This window comes from Haliaeetus albicilla, chromosome 9, assembly GCF_947461875.1.
Source record: "Haliaeetus albicilla chromosome 9, bHalAlb1.1, whole genome shotgun sequence".
NCBI lineage: Eukaryota > Metazoa > Chordata > Aves > Accipitriformes > Accipitridae > Haliaeetus > Haliaeetus albicilla.
The window spans coordinates 8,136,974-8,155,174 of record NC_091491.1 but is presented as its reverse complement, the minus strand read 5'-3'; the positions used below and the strand labels follow the sequence as shown (position 1 = coordinate 8,155,174).

The following is an 18,201-nucleotide window of genomic DNA, read 5'->3' as shown; positions in this document are numbered from 1 at the left end:
TTACCTGCAAGTCTTTGCATCTGAGGTGTCCTGAGCTTCAGAAGGAGCCTCCAGCTGAAGTGTGCGGTGGATCTGAGCTATATGGCTGCTTTTGTAGGGAGGGCCATGTTAGATTACTTCCTGTGGTTGGAAGCACATCACAAAAAAGGTCCTTCTTGACTAGTGCCCTGCAGTTTTGCAGAACATAATTAAATGTCTCTGATTGCTGAGCGAGTGATGCTCAGGAGTGCTGCAGGAGGGGGAGCCCAGTGCAGCCTGTAGTTTGTTACACCCTATAGGGCTTTTGTCCTGTTACGATGGCAGAACGGGATCAGACCTCGTAGAGGAACGTGTCAGGCTGATACTGTGTTGGGGGAAGTGTTTTCAGGTAATTTGCAGGCCACCAGTGGGATATTCGTAGTCCAAAATGCTCTACAACCACTATTCAAGCAGTTCAGGAGCTGGGATCCAGTTTTGGGGACCTGACCCCAGCATGGGGCTGGGAAATGTTGTAGTTGGAGAACAATAAGAAAATCTAATGTTAAGTTCAGGAAAACTGCCATAACAAATGAACTGAGACTGGAACTCCGTTTTCCGACTTTCTCACATTTTCCAAAACACTGTCTTGATCGAAGCTACAGGGAAGGTGTTAGAGGATGTACAGGACTAAAGCATCATTGGGCTTCATCCGTTGCGCTAAGGAATGCAAGACCACAAAAGATTTTCTGTGTTCATGTAATTAAAGCAAGGTCAATTTGTTATGGTTCTCAACTAGTTTTGTAAAATGCTCAGACAGAATATGCTAAATTGTTTGCAAAGTTTGTTTAGTTTCTTAACTGATAACTACTAAGGGGTGGGGAGGGAAATGGGCAAGCTGGTTTGAGGCTTTGTTGCAGTAAGATGGTTATTCAAGAGGCAATTTTATATTGGGGAAAATAATATTTAAAAAAAAAAAGAAGGTATTTGTATACTGTTGACTTTGTTTCCATTCCTTTATACATCTTCATCTTAGATTATGCATCCCTCACTAGTATTGTAGTAGGAAAAAACAAAACTGAAGAATTTCCTGACTTACGAATAAGGACCATGTGTTCCGCCAGGAGTGATGTGTTCCCAAGTATGGTGCTCTGGCGTTTGCAAACTGCATCAGATGTATTTGTCTTTATGAAGACATATTTGCCTTCAAAGACTTGAGTGCTCACCTTCACTGTATAGTTGTAGCTCGCTCTTAGCTGTTTTCATCAACTGTGAAATAGCCAGTGTTGGTGTTTCAGTTGTCTTCATGTTTCAGCTATGAATGGAGGCCAACTGCACCTGCCAAATATTTCAGATTGGTGGCCCGTTTATGCAAGATTAGTTTCCAGTACTTGATTTGCATTAGGTTATTATTTTCTATGCTGCATATTTGAATGTGCTTTTAAAAGTTGGTTGGAGGTGTCTTAACTTCCCTATACCCCAGACATATAGTTTGAATTAATACTGTTAGAAAGTGCATGGGAGAGCCTCTACCCTTTCATGACTTAGTTATACTTGCAGCTTTAGAAGATTTGGATCACTTAACTGCTTTTATGGTGTATTTGAATCTCTAATGACATTTGTCAACATCAACCTGTAATAGTACAGAAGTTACACCAGTTTCCCCAATCATTTAAAATTGTCATGTTGAACTGTGTATTCATCACATGCTTTGGGACCTAATGGACACCATCTTTCCACCAAGTTAGTTTGGGGAGACCCTGTTTCTCCCATCCTCTATAAAGCATAGGGCATGGCTAAAGCCTTTGGTTGCCTGAGACTTAAAAAAATCCCAGGTTCTGCAATCACCTCATTCCTCATGATGCTTTTGATCTCTCCAGTTTCTTACTTCTAGCACATTATTTTTGAAGTTTTGGGGCTTTTGCTTCAGGTTTTAAACTGGATGCAGGCTGTTGGAAAGCAAAATGCAACACTCCTTTGGTATAGCAAAGTTTATCTGGAATTTATTAAAGTAACTTCATCAATAAATGGTAGCCTTGGGGTTTGCAGGTTGTATAGCCTACCATAATGCAGTTTTACACTCATATTGACAAAATGATCTCTTCCTCAGTAAATACAAACATGTAAACATTCAGTGAACATCACTTACTCGTAAGAAACTGGATCGCTCTTAAGTTAGTGCTATTCTTCAGTGCAGTCAGGGGTTAAAAAAGCAGAACACATTTTAAAGAAATAAGCTTTCAATGTATTGTTTTCATTGGAAATGTTCAATTGCTACTTTTGAAATCTTAATATGTATTTTTCAGATGTCCTGAATTTGTTTCTTTGTCCTGTGAGGAACTTGAGAGAAATGAATACAGACAAATTATTTCATAAAACATGCGAAATGGCTGGGGATTGACAGTTAAATCTGTAATAGTGAATACATTCAATTTTCCCCTTTGTTCTGCGAGCAGTCACTTGTACTCTAAATGTCTATTTAATTTTTTAAGTAGATTAACAGGAAATGTTTGCATTATTTGATTATTGAATTGACTTTTCCAAGTAATAGATCTTTTCCTCAAATATTTATGCGATATTGAAAATATTTTTCCATAAGGGAAAAATGCTAAAAATGAATGGGGAACATATTTTGAGTTATTTGTAGTATATGCGCATAATGCCTCATCTGAAATCACTATACACTTGCCTTTCATTGGGGAAAAAAAAGCAGTTTGTCATCTGTACTGCCTTCCAAAATTAGATTCAGATAATCCTACCTTTTTGAGTAAATAAGCAGCAGATTGGTCTTAAAAATGAAATTCAAGTAAGCTCTTGATATGTGATATAAAAAATAAATAAGCTAATATGTGAGCAACATAGAGCATTTCAGTGATAGATGATAATATAGATTACCTTTGTTGTTTACGTAATTAGGCTGGGCAGGGAAACGAGAGGGAGAAAGAAGCATTAATAAATGCTTTTGTTTAGTCCTGTGTGGTTGGGTTTTTTTTATTTTGGATTTTTTCTGCGCTTCGTGTGTGCATGTGGTTTGCAGTGCACGGATGAGGAATTGTATAGGAAATTTGCAGCTGCTCTAGTTATTCAGTAAGATTTGTATAAGCTGGCACAAGGGACAAAATTAGAGGGAACTTGAACGAGTGCCGTGCAGTTTATTAGCTAGGCAGCCATAATTTTGACCTTGCTGTGGGTTAAAGGACACAGACCTGAGAAGAAATCTGTTTATCATGTAGGGAATTCATGCCATCCCTGACAGTGTACAGTGAACAAGATGGATGATCTGCCAAATTGGTCCCTCGCATGGGTGAATCAGGGCAAATTTACAGTACAATTCCTTTGCTGCTCCTGATACAAAAATAACATTTGCTGGGTTTTGTATTCAGTTGTATGATGACCTAGGGTGAACAGAGAAAAGAAATAAGATTTTTAAGATCCCTATTACCTTAAAGATTTATATGCGCCTTGCTTTCCTTTTATGTCTGCCTCTTCTGCATCTCTCAAAGCACGAAGGAAAAAGTCCAATTGCTTGGTTTGAGAGACCAACTTTATGTAAGTGTGTCAGGGAACCTCTCTTCAATGCAGCATCGTGAAAGCTGCCATTACCTTGAACAAGACAATCACACTGTGCACCCTGCTTCGTTTGAACCCTACTTTTACTTATGTAGTATTTTCCTTTAGTATTTAGGATATGTTTCCATGCTAGCTACGCAAGCTGCGTGTTCTGTAATGATTTGACAATATTCTGGATAATAAACAAGCAAACTTGAAGAATAGTGAAATTTGCTATTGGCCATCACCGTGGTAGCGACAGGACATGATGCTGCAGACCGAACTGCTCTCGTAGTAGTGTTGCAGTGCTCAGGAAAACACAATTCTGTTAGAGGGACTAGATTTTTGATGTCGACTAGCCTCATCCTTCTACAATTGAGAGCATTGTAAGCTTCCTCCAGAGATCTCGAGACAAATCCGCTGATGTATGAATCTGAGATACATGCGGTTAACCATGTCAAATAATGAGATGTGAGACAGCAAGGAGGAGGAAGCAGTCCCACAAAAATGGGGAAGAACTGTGAATGGAAAAATGGCCTGTGCTCTTTATCTTTTGAAGGGAATTGTTCTAAACCACATTGTCTACGTGTTGTTGCTTTAAAAAATGTTTAGACTGAACCCTTGATGTCTGGATTTTCTGCATAAGCTCAGTTGGTACGTTCCGTTAGAGATAAATGTGAATTTATTAGGGGAAAACAACATTTTGTACAGAACCTATTGTTGTTGGCAAATTAACAGATTCAGAAAGCTTTCTTTTAAACAAAGTGTCACAATAACAGATTTGAGTGTCTTCTGTTCCACTAGCTAACTTTATGTTGGATTCTCAAACACGTTAATTAATACAACATAATTACAAACTGTATTTTAATCTTGTTAAGTTCTTTCTGGGCAAAGAGAAGTGCAAAAATGTGATACGAGTGATAAACAAAATGAAATCGATAACACTCTCAAGATAAAAAGTTGTATCAGTTGTAGAAAATCCCTTATGACACTACAAAATAGTGGCTGAGTGAGTGAGTTACAAGTCACAGAAGGAGACTTAAACCAGTCTATAATGGTAGATTTAAGAGCATCCGTATACAAAAATGGTATGGAAAGCAAAACTATGAGATTTCCTGACCAAGGAAATTTCTTGCAAACTTACAGACTATTGCACTTCATTTTTTCCTGATTTTTATTTGTACATCTTGTCTTTATAAGAAAGCAGAGATGACTCAAGATAAAATTAGAAAATAATTCTGTTTTTTAAAAGAGGCTTTTTAGTAACCAAGTCATAACAAGTAGCATTTTGCATACTTAGGCATTTCTTTAAGTAGGTAGAATATAAATGAGAAGGAAAGTTAAATATCCTGCAATCAAAACATTACAATTTTGCTAAAGTGGCGATTTTTTTCTTTTTTTAATTGCAGAAAGCACTCCAAAGACTTCTGCCAGTTGCAGTCCTGCTCCTGAATCTCCCATGAGTTCCAGTGAATCAGTGAAAAGCCTGACTGAATTGGTACAGCAACCCTGTCCCACTATAGAGACAAGTAAAGACGGCAAATCCCAAGAACCTAGCGAGCCGCCTGCTTCTGAATCCCAGTCTACAACACCTTTGCCACTGTCGGGCCACTCGGCACTCAGCATCCAAGAACTGGTTGCTATGTCCCCGGAGCTGGATACATACGGCATTACGAAGAGGGTCAAAGAAGTGCTAACAGACAACAATCTTGGTAAATCGCTTTATTCTCATTTCTTGACCAAAATAAAACGAAGGTGTTCATGCTTTTATTTTTAAACTATATTTCAGTAGATGTTTACAAGAATACTTGGTTTTGACTCTGGTCTAAGCTTTAATCTGTTAAAAAGTTTTTTATTTTTTTTAAACTAGTAGAAAAATCCTTTCAGATTGTCACACTCTACTTAAAATGTCATCATACTCTTGCTCTTAAGCTCTGCTCCTGGCTCACCAGCCAGATACTGCTCCCACCTCCCTAAATACAGTCCAGCAGGCTGTCAAGAAGACCAAAACCCCAAAGCCAGTGTGATCTCCCCTTGAGAAACGTTGTTTTCCCCATGCTTGTAGATTCAAGCCCCCAGCATTTTAGGCATAGGTGAAGTACAGTCCAGCATGATTGGAGAGGGAGGTGCATCACAAGCAAAAGTCATAGCATACCTGTAGAGCTGGGAGGGTAAATTCAGACTCAGCTGAGGTTTAGATGAACCTGTAGATAAGCGTGTGGGGCCATTAAGTTATTTTGCTTAGAGATGTGCAAAGCTAAGGCTGCTCTTGCTTACAGATGAGGTTTTGAATTAAGTTTAATGTTGACATGGCTATATATTTGGAATAGTCAAAGGGAATGACCTGATCTGAGTATGGGAAATCCATGCTTAATACTGCGACTGTGCCTCTAAATCACTAGTTCTTCATATGTGTTTAACACTTGCTTCCCTCACAAGGCATTGGGAAACCTTTAGGAGTCCTTTGAAGTCTCTAGCGGGAAGGCAGTAAGGCTGCCCCAGTGTTACCTGCCCATGCTTCTGGGGCTTAGCAGGGGATTCATCTCGCCTGCATTTAGATGTTCAAAATAGATGTCTGAGATGGTTGGGATGAATCACTCCCCAGAAGTACCAGTTTCTCTCCATTCACTACAGATGGGACCAAAAACATAAGTGTAGCTTTAGACTACTGATGATACTTATATGAGAAGAATTCCATCCATATCATCTGAACACTGTGACTGTAATAAGTCAAAAACTTATTAACAATTAAACAAAAACTCCTTTATTTTAGTATGTAAGGAAGCCTTTTTTCAGCTAGGCAGAGAATAACATGTTATTACCTTAGATTTTTTTTATTTTTTTTTTTAAAGGGGAAAAATACTGGGGATGGGGGAGGTTGCAAGTTCTCATTTAACATAATTTGGGAAAAAAAGAAAATGGCCCTGATCATGGACATACCCTGCATGAGATTGTGTTCCACTGAACCGAGCAGAATTACTTGCTCATGCACATTGGCATGGGCAGATTGTGATTGCTTGTTCAGTGGAGATACTGTAGAGATAAAACCACAAGTCACGGTAAGGGTTTGCAGGTTCAAGCCCCTAGTTTTTGGGCAAAATGCTGTTGAGTGCTGTACCTGCTCTGGTGTTCCAGAGAGGTTTGAAAAAGTATTTTTGTTTACATTTGCTTTGATGCCATTTTTACTTAGTCTTTTTTATTTCCCATGATTTTTGTTTTCCTACAGTGTGGCTGACAAGCCTAAAAAGCAGCAGAAGAGCCAGGAAATGTGCCCCAAACTCTGCATTAGGTGTGGAACCAGTTTCAATGTCTCCTTTTGCGCCCTCAGTGTGCTAGTGCACCAGATTGACTCGGTGCACAGGTTTCTCTGTCTTAGGCCACAGGGCCTTGTGAACCTGTCTTAGGCAACTGGTGGTGGCTCAGTTGTTCGAATATCATCGGCCAGTAAAGACCACGGTTGTGCAAAACCATTCAAGATGTGTTTGGCGGGTCTCTCCTCCCGTGCCTTTTAGCATCTGTTCAACACTCACCATTTTAACGAACGATGCTGGCAGCGTTAACACTGGGATGTTGCTGGTATTCCTAGTCCCAAATGTCATGCTATTATCAGTGATTCCCTGTTGGGCAACATAGAGAGGGAGGCAAATTCAGTGAGCTATTGAAGGATGGCAATGGTGGGGATTTTGCAGAAAGGGCCAGGACTAACTATGAAACCAGCATGATTTACAGAAAGTTTTGTCCATGAGGAGCTACATCAGTGGCAACAGGCATGAAGGATATTAGGGTAAAAGATGGAGAGAATTAGCAGGAGTTTTAGGAAACCTGTGCTTAAAAGTATTCCAGTTATTAATAGCACTCTGATGAAGATGGAGTGCGATACACCTGCTACCTCCTGAGAATGATTTCTAACACATTCCCCATTAGCCTGGGAGTCTTTCAGGTGTTTTATCCTGTCCTGCAGTATCCTGGGATAAAACAAATGACACAAACATCTTTAGCTTTGTTCTTAACACCTAGAGAACATGTTGTTACCTCCTTCCACATTTGCATTTTTAATTTTTAGGCTGTAGTTTGAAGTTCCTTTCGTTTAGCAGCATTGCTAGTACCTGATCTGGGCTGCTTTTTCCCAACCCTTTTGCAAATTTGTGCCAGTATTCCTGTTCATGTGCCCACACAGTAGACTGGACCAGTTGGTCTGAGTCAAAAGAGGCCGTTTTATGCTTGGTAGGTTAGTTTGACTCGGATCAGTTTCCTGCTCCAGTTTACTGCGCAGCCACGCGGGCAGTCGCAGTGGCTGCACTGGCACTGCACAGCGGCTGTCGGAGCTCTCTCAGCCTCTGGGAGAAATGCTCATTGCGTTGCAGCCTGGGCACAGCCTGGGGTTAGAAACTATGCGGAACGTTAAAGGAAAGTTATTTATGAAGGCAAATTAAAAGATTTTTAAAGTAGCTGTCTTATCTTGCTAGTAGCTGGCAGGTTTAAAGGTAAATGGATGAGGCCTTACTGATGTTTTTAAATACAAACAGGGAGTAGGTTAACTCTGCAATACGCGTGATCTAAAATTGGCCCTGAATTACGTCTTTTGTCTAATTTTCCTGATATTGAGGGTAGTGGAAAATGACTTATTACTTAGGAACTTAAGTGAATTCTGAATTTAGGTTTCTGTTCAGTCTGTAAGAACCATTTCCAGGGTTAGTTTTAGAGCTTATTAGCAGACTGTGTCATGTTAGCCCTGTCCTCATTTCCCCTTTCTGCCTTTCATTATCTCAGCTGCTTCCTCCAAAAGCTATGCAGACCCACCTGCCCCATGCATCTGAATGGGACGTTCTGCAGCTTCTAACTGGTCCCACATTCCTTCCTCTACCCATACAGGCAAAAAAAAAAAAAAAATCACCAGGGCAAAAGTCTTGGGATGTTTTTAAAGAGGAGGAGGAGATTCATGGAGTTAAGCACAGGGGATGGGTCTGTAGAGCAGATACTTTCCACGACCTGTTTCTGTCAGGGTCAGGTGAGGCTATGAAGGCAAGAGTTGATGGTCCTTTTGCAAGCACGGGCATGTCCTGCAGAGCTGTAGGAGCACAAGCCCCCACGCATCTGCGTTGTCTCTCAGGGATCTGTTTGTTGCCACTGGCTAAGAATGCTGGCATTGCTAGGAAGTGAAGGAAAAGCGTTCTGCTTTGTGTTAGTGAGGGCATTCAGAAGCTACAGATCAGACACAAGACCCTGAGGCCTAAACTTGGTCGGCATGGAAAGATCTTTGGGTTACCTTGAAAATACATGATAGCTGCGCTTCTATCAGAAATCACCGGCAAAGAGTCAGATGACTTCAGGCTCTGTCTTGTAACAAAAGCTGTTCCATATCAAGGCAGTTTAGCTTAGGAAGAACACTGAAGTGAAGGAAGGGCTTTAGAAAACCAGCTGTATCACTGGGTTTGAGCTGCACGGGCATTTTCCGCAGTCATTGATAAGTTAGATTTTAACCATATGAAAATAGTATTACCAATGTACATACAAATGCTGTGCATTGAAAAGGATATGCAGTTTTCACCCTGCTAGATGACAGCATTTTAAAAGAGAACTAAAATTATGCATTCTTAACTAGAAGTACTGTAGAGGCTGTAAAAAAAGCTGTTATATTGTAAAATGTGATTATCTGTGGTTGGTAAGACACAGTTAGAACACCACAGATAGTACAACACAGCAAATATGTACATACATGTGTCTTTGCGGACACTTACATGACTGTTGCTGAATGGGTGGGTTGCACTGGTCTTGGTTCATTGATTGCTTGAAATGTTTGGATTGCCCTGTTGGAACAAAGCTGTTGCACTACCCTCCTGCATAAGAGCTAAGTAGCCTCACTGTTCTCACTAGTTGCCTGCTTAGCTAAAAGTTCTGTTTATTTTTAATCACATTGATTTTATTTTTTGCACACTATTTCACTGTAAGATCCTGGTCCCCAAACATGTTGAGCTCCCCTCTTTGCCACAGTCAGATCCTAAGGATTAAACGAAAGCTCAATATTTACACTTTTAGTGGGGGGCAAAGCTTTTATTCTTCTAAGTGTTTCCTTTGGGTTTTCAAGCAATGCTGAAGTAAGAATAATTGACGAATGATTTCGTAGACGTGTTCTGTCTTTTTAGTTATCCTTGTCTCTTAGCTGAATGAATTCATGCGATTTTCAATTTCGTATTAGGTCAGCGTTTGTTTGGGGAGACAATCCTAGGGCTAACACAAGGCTCTGTCTCAGACCTTCTGGCTCGCCCGAAGCCCTGGCACAAGCTGAGTTTGAAGGGACGGGAACCCTTTGTCCGCATGCAGCTGTGGCTGAACGATCCCAACAACGTGGAGAAGCTGATGGATATGAAACGAATGGAGAAAAAAGGTAACTTGGAGCAGACTGCTGACTCATGTTTTCTGTTATTTCAAAGATGACCGTGTCTTTTATAATTCTCCATAAATAGTATAGAGGCACCATTGATCCAGTATTATGAAGGTTATGCACAAGGACTTCATGACAGCTTTTTTCGATGCTAGCTCAAGCAGATACATCTCAAAAAAAACCGAAAAAACTAACCCCAAACCCTGAATATTCACCAGCTGTCATGAAATCATTGCTATATTCTCCTATAGATTAATTACTGAGGCCCTGGTGTATCACTGATAACTTGCCTTACCAAATGAGAAATGTGAGTTTGGGAGCTGGCTTTGGGTTATTAGTTAATAGTGCTGCAGCTGGTCACAGATGTTGGGCTCAAAGAACTGCGCATTGATTCCTGAGAGAGCTTCTTGCCAGTCCTGCACTGGTGGTCACTAGCAGGAAAGAAAAATGCAGTCTTTATAAAAGGGCGTTTGAGAATAATTAAATTTGTAGCCTTTATAGGGATGGGGAAAGGTGATTGTGTTAATACATGCTCGCATAAAACGGCGAGGTCATGAGTATGTACCAGTGAGAGTTCTAAGTTTTTATTGGGTATCTTAGTAGGGAGTATATAATGAAAATTTATCCTACTCTCTATATTTTAAAGTCATTACTAAAAACCAGTGGTTATTCAGAGCCCTGTTTTTAGTACGTTCGTGTGATTTTACAAGAGAGACTCATAGGCTGCCATTATCAGCAGTTAACTAATTAATGATATATACATCTCTTGAGCTATCCCTTAACGATATTAGTACAGACAGCATTAATCGTGTGCACTGAAAGCGCTGCTGTTGACTGATGTCCTGAAAGCATTAACACATTTGATCAAGAACTTTATGATTATATTAAAAATTGCAGTGAGGGAGCTTCTGGGAAAATTGTAGTCTTGCATGCTTTTAAGAAGAAATTCAAATCCTTGTCATAGTAACCAGTATAATATAATGCAGTGCAGTATCTTGTCACAAATTGTGTATAATCTTCCGTGGGGAGTAAAATCCACTTGGGTTTCCCACTTACAACTGTAAACCAAAGGGAGCCATGATGGTTTTTGCTGTATTGGAAACATGGCAGAAATAAAATTGTCAACTATCTGGATTTTTATAGCCTCAAAGAGAATATCGCCCATAATGCAGGAAAATAAAATAAAAATAATTTAAAAGTAGTACTGACAATATCCTTTCAAAACTATTTTCTAAACTGGATTCTTATCAAACACTGTGCAATACATATGCTCTATAGATGGCACCTGAATAGAGATAAGGCTATAAATCATTGAGACTCTGTGCTGAGCTCCTGAACTGTGTAAGTGCTGTCCTCATAGCAGAGCACTCTAAAGTGAATTCAACCCTGTATTTTCTGCAAAATCCTTTCATGCAGGTAAGGATCCTATGATTTAACCTTTTAAATTGCTCTAGAGCCACATTAAGAATTTAACTTTCCCTTCAGCTAATGTCAGTTAAAGAACAATGCAGCTGTATCTGCTACCAGTGAAACATTATTATCAATTATTTCTCTGCCACATTTTATTAAGGGAGTAAATTAATAATTATGATAAAGGTGAGCTGCATATATCTCTTTTTCTGTTCTGCCAGTCTGAAGTTTGTGCTATAAATGTCCATTTTAAGAGGTTCTGAAAATTTGCAATGTACGTTAACTAACCTCTTTGGAGGAAGACGGCGGTTCACGCTCACTAGGCTGAGACACTCTGCACCACCTTTCCTGCCTTGGAAGAGTTCATTCCTCTTTCTTATAACCTCCCAGTGTGCGCGCTGCTCGTAGCGTCACACTCCTCACTGAACACTGCTGAAGCCTGCTGTCAGGAGAAAAGTTAATTCCCTTTATTTCCCCATTATTTCGCTTTTTAATAATCTTGTTCAATACCGCATAAGATAAAAATTATATGAAAAGGGGCTCTGTTTTACCTCAGTGGGCAGCCACTAGTCCTGCAATAGTGTCTGCTGCATCTGTAGCTGAGCATGTGCTGGAGAGTCTTCCCAGAGGGACACGGTGATGCTGGGTTTGCAACAGCAAGGGAAAAAAAAAGGTAGTAAAACTCAGGGGATACAGCTGGCCTTGACAAGTTGGTCTCAGACCCAGATCCAGACCTTTGCCCAAATTACATTTGGGGTTGGTTTTTTTTCATAGGTCTCCTGAGAAGTGGAGACCAATCACAGACAAAAAGCAAACTTCTCCAAAAATCAAGTGTGTTTGCGACTTGGATTCCAGTTTGAGCCTTGCTGTCACTGCAGATGTGCTGAATGATCTCCTTATGTTGTCTACACGCAGCACATATGTTTAAAATAAGATTTAAAAAGGAAAAGCATTTATAAACATCATCTAAAGTTTCCAGAGACCACCATTAAAGCCTAAAGCTTAGGTGCTAGTTCAGCACGTGGTGAAATGCCAGGATTGTGCCTTTGGCCCCATGGAAATTTGTTCTGATAATATATTATCCTCTGCAAAGCAATTGCTTATGACAGAACAGTGGGACATCCTTCTCTTTATGTTTATGTTAAGGAAATACATGCACTTATAGAATTTGTTCCATTCAAATGAGAGAGACCCAAATAAGCCATTGCACCTTTTGTGATCCCAGTGTGAGGTTACAAAAGCAGAGGTAGGCATTAAGGCATGAAATTTTTCCCAAGCTGTCACAGCTCTGTGCTGTCCTTAGGAGTCTAAAGATGGGAGCTCTGACCTGCCAGAAATTACATCCTTTGGAGAGCAGAGAAAGCAGATTCAGAGCATCCTGATACATGGGTGTCTCGTGTTAACTCAGTTGCCTAACCAAATTCCAGAAACTCCAGTTAGAGATAGCCTAAACACCTTTTACATCTTCCGTGCGAGGTTCTATTTTGTCTCGTGGCCTCGTTTAAGCTGCTGCATGTTGCTGAAGTGATAGATGCTGTCTTTCAGCCCTCTTGGTTGTGCTGTCAAAGGAGACAAGGGAACCTTGTATATAGTTTGGATGTCAGTGCAAGTTTGAAGTAACACCTGGGAGTCTTTGAGATTAAAGACCTTATATAAATGTGAGATTATATTGCTGGAATGATTAATTCCATGGTTGAAGGTTGTAACAGTTCCTTGAAGGCTGCAAAAATAAGGCCAATAGGTCACCTTGAAATAATGCATTTACCTGTGGTCACTTTGCAGTTCTACATCCTGTTGGAACAACTTGAATAGGTGATTTTTTTACTGGAGTTTATTTTTTTAAAAAAAACAACTTTGCTTTTTATGGTTATTTCAAACACGTGCAAGACTGTATCATGGCAGAGTGATTGATCATGAGCAACTCACGTTCTGTTCCATATGAGTGATCTTACACAGTAGGCAATCCACCAGTAATCTGTCATATTCAGGAAAAACAAAATGAGGGCCACGCAGATACCCCCAAAGGTTACAGAGTGTGTTCAAAATTCGCTTAGATGATAGTAAGACACGGTGTAAAAAGGTCCCACTGGATGTACCACCATGTAGAGGACAGGATGCTGAAACCCAGTGGAGACAGAAAACCTAGCCAGTCCTGTAGGGAGCTCTGCCAGAAGAAGTTGGCTTGTGTGAGAAGGGCTTTGAACATTTCAGTTTATTTGATTGCATTGAGTTTTTATTCTTTGTGCACCCTCAGCCTAAAGGCAGAGCTGTGGGGAGAGAGAAATTTCTTTTTTGAAGACTTTGGTTGCTGACCAGTGGGACGTGCCCCACATGGGTCCCTGGCTCCGATCGGAGCTCCTGGCTGTTGGAGGTTTAGTGCCTGCTACGTTGATGTCAGGCTGGTGTAATCTGGAACTTAATAGCCAAGGTTATCAAATTGCAGTTCTTGAATACCTAAACTCTTAAATATCTAGAAGGTATTTAACAGGCCATTAAATATTTTATTGACAAGATTCATCTATATTTGCTGTTTTCAGCCCCCTCATTAGCAATCCTTGTGCATGATACTGCCAGGTGCAGTAAATCCCACCTCTCTCTGCCCGGTGTAGATCAATCAAGTCAGTGACAGCGTTTGCTGGGACTCTTTCCTTGCAGAATTTGCCAGGATAATTCAGTCCCTGTCGGGGAGGAGGGTCAGCCGTGGTATTGCGTGCTTCTGCCGTCAGCCTCACTGAGCTCCGTCAGTGCAGCAAGAGCTTTCTTAAAAGTATATGCATTTTTGAAAGAGCCTTGCATAGGGGAGGAGGATGCTGTGGGCTGTTTTTCTTTCATAACCTGTCACCACTATAACGAAGATCTGTAGGAAAAAGCAGCAAATGCCTGACAGGTTATTCAGCCCATCGCTGGGATCTCCGGGCTCCGGGCGCCATCGTGTGTTGGAGACGTGGCTGTGGCTGCCTTCAGCTTCCATTGTCGTATTTTTAAATTCAGAGACCTTACGTGTTAGAGACACCTTAGTCTACACCTTAAGTGTTTAACAACCAAAGCTATTTAAGTTGAAATGAAGTATAACTGTCCTAATCAGGTGCCTATGTGGAAGTTCACCACTCTTGGAAGAGTGAATTTGAAATAAGTCACGTTAACTGAACCCTGTTACTCATGTCCCGTGTTCACTGAAAGAGCAGAAAACTCTGGCAGGTCTCCAGTCGATTTACCCTCTTTTCTTCCCCCTCTTTCTTCTTTTTCTGCCTCTTGCATCCTCCCCACATTTGCTTTCCTCTGATCTCCGATGATGCCCCTTCCTTTCTGTTGTCTCTGAATAGCCCATCCATGCATCTACAACCTGTCATCTTCACATTTATTCCACAGCTCGTATATTCATTTATTTTGCATTTGTATTCAGCTGGGGATGATCCGATGCACTTCTCTTTCAGCCTACATGAAACGGCGACACAGCTCTGTTAGCGACAGTCAGTCTTGTGAGTCCTCATCCGCTGGAATAGACTACAGCCAGGGAGCCAGCCCGCAGCCGCAGCATCAGCTGAAGAAGCCCCGGGTGGTGCTGGCACCGGAAGAGAAAGAAGCTCTGAAACGAGCCTACCAGCAAAAGCCATACCCATCACCAAAAACCATTGAGGAACTCGCTACGCAGCTCAACTTGAAGACCAGCACCGTGATCAACTGGTTCCACAATTACAGGTATGAGATCTCCTGGGAGCCCTACTCATAAAGGATTTATTTTATTTGTATTGGCAGGGCACTACTCTGCTTCAGCAGACTGTGTCTGCTTCCGCTAGGGTTGAGCGGTTGTACAAAATGAAGAGTTTCGACAGCAGGGAGGTTCTAACTAACAGTAATGCTAATGCTCCAGACTAATTTTAAGTCATCCCTGAGGAATAGCAATATTCACATATTGATGTAAGTAGTACTTTTAAACAGAAAGTCTCGCTTTGGGGATGGGTGTGGATTTAGACATGTCCACTATTGAATATTTATAACTCCCATTGCAATAAGCAAGACTGGTCTTTCTTACTTGCATAGGCACACTCACACAGACATAGACTCGCAAGTATATATGCACAAATAGGTGTGTGTTGTGGGTCTTATGCCTAGGTCACTTGGGGGGGGTGCCTGGAAGTGTCCTCTATTGGATGGCATCAGAATTGCACTGCTTTCATCATATAATTTTCCCACATAAAGACAAAAAGAGGATTTTCTTTTAGGTCTTGAGCCACTGAGCTCTGAAAATAGGCACAGCGTGTGCTCTATTTCTGGGAAGCTCTGCACAGTCACGAAGGATAGAGAACCGATAACCCTGAAGTCAGTTGTGGCCACAGATTTATTTCATTGTTATGATTAAATCATTGAATCCCACTGAAATGAAATAAGATGTTGGTCAGTTCAGTTCCTTTCTCATATTAGAAGGAACCTTCTCCACATTTAAACCATTGAAGTAGGTTTTGGCCTAGAGACACAAATAAAAAGAAACAATGCTGGAATGGCATATAAGAATTACAAGGATTTGAATAAACTTATTATCAACTGTGCTTGGGATTGGGAATCTTAATTAGTGCAGCAGACTTTTCTCCAAGAAATTTGTGCTAATGAATATTGAACAGGTACAGTTAAGATACCAGATTTAGTACTATTCTGCTCCTTCACTCAGAGCCAGTAATGTTCCTAATTAGTCCAGATTGCTAAACTTGTTTGCTTTTAGAAACTGCTAACATTTAAAGGGTATTTTCCACTTTGGCCGTTCTCAGCTTTTAATGGGGAAGTTGCTGAAGCAGAAGCAGCACAGTTTAATGAGATATCTCATAAATATTATGCACAATAGTTAAATAATGTTTATAGTAAACAATATAAAATTTAAAAATTATAACCAACAAGTAATCATATTTACACTGAATTTCATTGACTTGAATTTGCTACAGATGCAGCCTCTTTCACTGCTCAGAGTTCTCCAAATGCAGGCCTCTCTTCCAATTCCCACTTCTAGGCAATTATACACAAGTTGGAGGAATGCCTATGAAAATATGTTCCCTTCGGCCTGACAGCAAAATGTGCTGTTCTCACTTATGCAGACAAGTGCAGGAGCACTGGTGGCATGTGTCATCTTCCTCATTATCATGAGATCTCCTGTTTAGGCGTGCTGCGAGAAAGCATGACAAGTCATGATTGATCAGCGTGTTTAGCCACACCAACCTATACATTAATGTAGACTAGGTGCTGACAGTTGTGTACAAAATAAAAACTGTATAAACAAGGTGCTATAGGCTGGTGGGTAGCACAAGCCTCACAGCACTGAGTGATCTGGACCTGCTCCCAGATGTGCTGCTGAGTCTCCAGGACTTTAAAGAGATGCTTCAAGCCTGTTTGGAGCCCTGGGTGCTCTGAGCAGTTGCCACCACTGAAAAATCAAAACACATGCCTGTTCTTTTCCTCTGTACGATAATTTTCTTAGCTTTCGTGCATGAAGTGCTCTTAAATCATTTGCAGGACAATGCAGAAGAGGTACAAGTTACATGCTCTGCTCAGGGAACAGGGTCTGTCTGTTCTGCAGCTCATGTATTAAAAGGAATGGGTAGCCTTTCCCCTCTTCATCTTCTCCAGGCCACACTTAACTTTATTTATCTGTTTTATACTCTACCTCAGCCATTTCTCTTCCAAACTGAAGAGTCTTCATACAGAAGCAGTTCCACATCTCAGACCATCTAGTTATTCTTTAATACACATTTTTCTTTAAAGTAACTTCAGGTAAGGCAGGTTACAGATTTGGACAAGTTTCTCTTCCTGTCTCTTGGGAATCCTGTTGCAGTGATGCTTTTCCTTTGGGATTCAGCCCAAACCTCACTTTGCAAAGGTGGTTGCTACAGCAGAATCTACCTTTATATCCACCAGATAGGAAGTCAGCACTAGCATTTATTCTCTGGAGGCAAAAGAAACTTAAAAAAAATCCTCAGCAGGCAAAGAAATAATTCACTTCAGAATATAAATGGGTGTAAAGGATTTTGACATGTCTGCAAAATTCTCCAAGTCTATGGCTTTGCATAGGCAATAGCCCTCAGAACATAGCCAATCGCATAGCTCTCAGAACATAAAAATAAATAGACCTCACTTTGCATTAGTGGAGCACATAGAGGACACATTGGAGTTTGAGGCTCTATTGTCTTAAGAATGGTACAGAAGAGTAGGAGGTAGGGATTTCTATCCCATTTCACGTGTGGAAACTGGCACATAAATTCGGTAAGGTCAAGAGATGATACTACAGAAGCATCAGGAATTAAACCAGACTTTCTTGAATTGTAATCTAGCGCTCTTGGATCCTAAATTTCATTGCTCTTACTCTAGGCATATTTTTCAATCAACTGTAGCTTTGTGCTTGTTTAGATGTTGTGTGAAGGCTTGTACAGGGAACTTCAACATATACCGCAGGAGATCTCTGATATTTTGAGTTACACTGATGAATGCCAAGAGGATGTGTTGATGTTGAGGCCAACACCTTCCACCGAGAGGAATGCTCTCTGGAATTTCCTAGCTGCTGTCACCAGTTCTTCTTTACAGTAGGGATTTAATTACTATGTTAATCAGGAGCCAGACTTGATTCCAGAAGCAATATATTGGGTGTGAATTCCGGGGATTTCCACAGACATTGAACCTGTGTTCTGTAGGGCTGTGGTCAGATACTCAGTGAGCATGTCATCATCCAGTGTCTTGCTGGAGCTGAGGTATTTTAAATGCTATGCAGACACAAAGCTCTTACCTGTTTCCTCTCCTGACTTGGGGAATGTTACAGAAGCAGGGTGTTCTGGATCAATGGACATGCAGGGAGATTATAGGCATAAATAGAGCCTGATAATCAATGTTGCAGGATGCATGCAATTAATGGTAATAGAACATTGATG

At 40.7% G+C, this 18,201-nt stretch overlaps 1 protein-coding gene across 11 annotated transcripts in view; it reads left to right on the top strand.

Moving 5' to 3' along the window:
• Nucleotides 1–18,201, top strand: part of CUX1 (cut like homeobox 1) — a 283,317-nt gene that overhangs the window by 229,061 nt on the left and 36,055 nt on the right. For 6 of the 11 annotated variants that reach the window (XM_069791422.1, XM_069791425.1, XM_069791420.1 and 3 more), the window contains 4 exons: nucleotides 4,914–5,216; nucleotides 6,731–6,793; nucleotides 9,701–9,889; nucleotides 14,731–14,995. The exons of 1 other annotated variant lie outside the window; for it this stretch is intronic. In XM_069791422.1, the coding sequence (XP_069647523.1) occupies nucleotides 4,914–5,216; nucleotides 6,731–6,793; nucleotides 9,701–9,889; nucleotides 14,731–14,995 (820 nt within the window). The remainder of the gene's footprint in view (nucleotides 1–4,913; nucleotides 5,217–6,730; nucleotides 6,794–9,700; nucleotides 9,890–14,730; nucleotides 14,996–18,201) is intronic. 4 more of the 11 variants (XM_069791423.1, XM_069791427.1, XM_069791421.1 and 1 more) reach the window with 1 other exon arrangement.